The 4,014-nt window shown below is 39.1% G+C and overlaps 1 protein-coding gene across 1 annotated transcript in view; it reads right to left on the reverse strand.

Annotated features, from left to right (window-relative positions):
• The window catches only part of COL4A4 (collagen type IV alpha 4), a 112,718-nt gene that overhangs the window by 69,380 nt on the left and 39,324 nt on the right, over positions 1–4,014 (reverse strand). Inside the window, exon 8 of the mRNA XM_015563696.1 lies at positions 2,831–2,866. Coding sequence (XP_015419182.1) covers positions 2,831–2,866 — 36 coding nt within the window. The remainder of the gene's footprint in view (positions 1–2,830; positions 2,867–4,014) is intronic.

The following is a 4,014-nucleotide window of genomic DNA, read 5'->3' on the forward strand; positions in this document are numbered from 1 at the left end:
GCAGCTATCTTCCTAGCAGCTCTGCCTGGGATGTAGGGCACAGAGCTGCGTGGGCCAATCGCTTCGGCAGATGTGACAAATTCCTATGTTAGGCTCAAATTAAACACCAGAAACCAATCTACTTACTTACAGATAAATTTTGTAATAGCATAGGTAGAGAACAAAGAAACTTGTTATAGCTACTCCATATGTAACTTTGATACACAACAGGATGCTTTTTAGTTTTTAATATTAATTAGCATTAATATATAAAAATATGAATGTATTTATGTTACTTAATATATTTTTCAGCGTGCCCTTTCAGATCAGTGTGAATAGAAATGCTGTCCCCAGTTTGAGATCACGATGGTTAAGCCATAAGTCAGCTTCCTGTAACCTGTAAGTTGTGGCATAATTACATTCCTAAATTCCGTATATAACTTTGATACATAACAGGACACTTTTTAGTTTTTAATATTAATTTGCATTAATATATAAAAATATGAATGTATTTATATTCTTTAATATATTTTTCAGCGTGCCCTTTCAGATCAATGTGAATAGAAATACTGTCCCCAGTTTGAGGTCATGATGGTTAAGTCATAAGTCAACTTCCTGTAACCTGTAAGTTGTGGCATAATTACAGAGATTCACGAGGACAGCTGTGGAGAAAGGCGCTCTGCTCTCCCACTGACCCTGCCCAGGCCAAATGATGTGCAAGTGTACAGTGAAATTGTTCTCTTCAGGGGATGAATTTGTTTTTATTTTAACAGCAACATCAGGTATCTCATTAATGACGTAGAACCAAGCTTCAGAAGTAGGAAGGAAATCAACCTGGGTAAGTACTCCTGTCCACAGCCAGAAGTCACCAAGCAAAATTATAGGTTAACAACTGGAAGGTGGAAATTGATTTAAGTTGTAATCTTGTAAACATTGATAAATTGGAAAGACTAAGATAATGATTGAATTTTAAATTTCAGGGAGATGAAAATGGTCTTAAATTTTAAATATGATACACAATGACTGATTCAGCAGTCTTCCCACCTGACATATATTAGTGTCTGGGCAGACTTCTCTTCTAAATATCACTGACTGTCTATGTATCAGCAATAGCAAATGATTGTTGAAACATAGAAGAGGAAGGTAATTGGAAGCTTGCCAAGGTTCCAGGACAGTCTCAAGGTGTGTGACCTGTGCGGTCAAATGGGGTTTTGTGCTTGACTTCATGCTCTGCTCTCACCACCTTGAAATTCTTCATACTTTTTAACAAGGGGCCTACGTGTTCATTTTGCACTGGGGGGTCCCGCACATTTTTCGGCTGGTCCTGCTGTGACACATACAAACTGTGGGGACAGGAGGCTCTTTGGGATCACACAAAAGCACATGCCTGCTCAGACTTACTGGTAAGCCGGGTGGTCCTGGGTTCCCTCTGTCACCCTGCAATAATGACACATTGCTTTAAAAGAGCAACACCATTTCCTAAAACACGTGATGTAAAAGTAGACACACACACAGGAATCGTTTGACCTAACGTGCAGCCTGTTCAGTTTTTCCAGGTTGAGAAGACAACTGTGGAGGGAGGGCTCTGTGGAGATGATCATGGGCCTCTATTCTTAGGCCTGAGTCCTGCTTCTACTCAGCTGAAACCAGAGGCAGGTGCTGGGGTCCTGAGCACGTGGAATTAAGATGAGGTTTCAACTTTCAATTTAAAATGTTCTAAACCAGTGGTTCTCAACCTGTTATGGGGTGGGGCCACAACATTAGTAACAAAGAAACAGAATTTCCGGAGGATGAGGCCCAGAAATCAGGATTTCAAAAAGATTCCCAGGTGATTCTAATGTGTAGCCAAGGTTGAGAACCACTGTTCTAAACCCAGTGGTCCCGTTTCATCACAGTCTGTCTCTGGTCCACGTGCCAGACCCTGCCTCCCTTTATAGACACCCTGCTCCGTTGGTCATCCTAGAGTAAATGTAAAGGGAATGGTGTGGAACTTCTCTCCCCGCTGCCTCTGTGCGAATCCACCACTTGTGACTCTGCCCTGAGACGCCACTTACTCTAAAGAATCAAAGGGACTGCAGGTTCTTTTTCAAATGTAAACTATAACATACTGTAAAATATACGTTAGATAAAAGTTTACATTTTAACGATTTTTAAGGGGACAGTCCTGTGACATTAAGAGCATTCACATTGTTGTGCAGCCATCACGACCATCCATCTCCAGAGCTTCGCCATCTTCCCAATGTAAACTGTTTCCAGTTTACAATAAATACTAACTCCCCATCCCCCTCCCCCGGCCTCTAGCAAAAACCTTTCTTTGTCCTGTCTCTATGAATCTGAGTACTCTAAGAACCTCATATAAATGGAATCACATTATTTGTCCTGTGACCCGCTCATTTCACTCAGCATAATGACCTCAGGGTTCATCTATGTTGTAACATGAGTCAGGATACTCTTCTCTTTAAAGACTGAGCAATATTCCATTGTATGTATATACCACTTTCTGTTTATCCACTCATTCCTCAGTGGACACTTGGGTTGCTTGCATCTTTTGCCTATTGTGAATAGTGATCCTATGAACTTGGGTATACAAATATCTGCTCTTTGAATCCCTGCTTTCATTTCTTTTGGGTATAGTAGAATTGCTTAATTATAGGTTAACTAGGGTGTTTAAGCATAAACAAAAGCATAGTTTTTATTGTCTAACAAGTATAAATAGGCATAGAGGCCACACACAAACACTGTGAGCTCACTAAAGGGATCCCACTCAGGTGTGCCCACTCTGGTGGCATGAAACTCAGGGTTTAGTAGGAGCAACCTAGAGCTAGTCTTATCTAATACCTAAAATGAACACTGAATTTCCTTTTTCTCCTTGTTCCCCAGGAAGGCCCTGAAAAAAAAAACAAACATTCACTTAAGAGAGGAGAAAAGCACATTACTATTTTAGCATTTTATTTCCTTGTGAAATATCACTCACCAATAAAATTACCATTATAGTCATATTTCACTAGTGAAGATTTCTTTATTCTCTTCATTGTGATTATCACCTTAAGGTTCTCATATATAGTCATTCAGTATTCAGCTAAAATCTATTAAGAAATCTCCAAAGATAGAGTATCTACTAATTTATTTATATTATAAATATATGGTATATATGTATAGTTTATATATAGTATATACTAATGTATTAATAGATATTTATTAATTATATAGCAGGGAAATTTCACAACATAATGTACATGTATTATTCTTATAAATTAACATTGCAGTTGTCAATAATATGCCACAGAAATAGTTGTTTAAAAATTTATTTTGGCAGACACAGCTGATTCTCACAGCCAACTGGCCTGGAGGTCAAATCCCCCCAGTATCAACGACAACAATCAAGGCTTAACTACAACAAGACAGCGCACAAAGACCACTAGGGGGTGCACCAAGAAAGCATAAAAAATGCGGAGACAAAGAAACAGGACAAAATTGTCCATGGAGGATATAGAGTTCAGAACCACACTTTTAAGGTCTCTCAAGAACTGTGTAGAAGCCGCTGATAAACTTAATGAGATCCTCAAGAAATCTAATGAGACCCTCAATGTTGTGATAAAGAACCAACTAGAAATTAAGCACACACCGACTGAAATAAAGAATATTATACAGACTCCCAACAGCAGACCAGAGGAACGCAAAAATCAAGTCAAAGATTTGAAATATGAAGAAGCAAAAAACACCCAACTGGAAAAGCAAAATGAAAAAATAATCCGAAAATACGAAGATGGTGTAAGGAGCCTCTGGGACAGCTTCAACCATACCAACATCAGAATTATAGGGGTGCCAGAAGATGGGAGAGAGCAAGATATTGAAAACCTATTTGAGGAAATAATGACAGAAAACTTCCCCCACCTGGTGAAAGAAATAGACTTACAGGTCCAGGAAGCACAGAGAACCCCAATCAAAAGGAATCCAAAGAGGACCACACCAAGACACATCATTAAAATGCCAAGAGCAAAAGACAAAGCGAGAATCTTACAAGCAGCAAGAGCA

The sequence above is a fragment of the Myotis davidii genome, unplaced genomic scaffold (assembly GCF_000327345.1).
Source record: "Myotis davidii unplaced genomic scaffold, ASM32734v1 scaffold575, whole genome shotgun sequence".
Lineage (NCBI taxonomy): Eukaryota > Metazoa > Chordata > Mammalia > Chiroptera > Vespertilionidae > Myotis > Myotis davidii.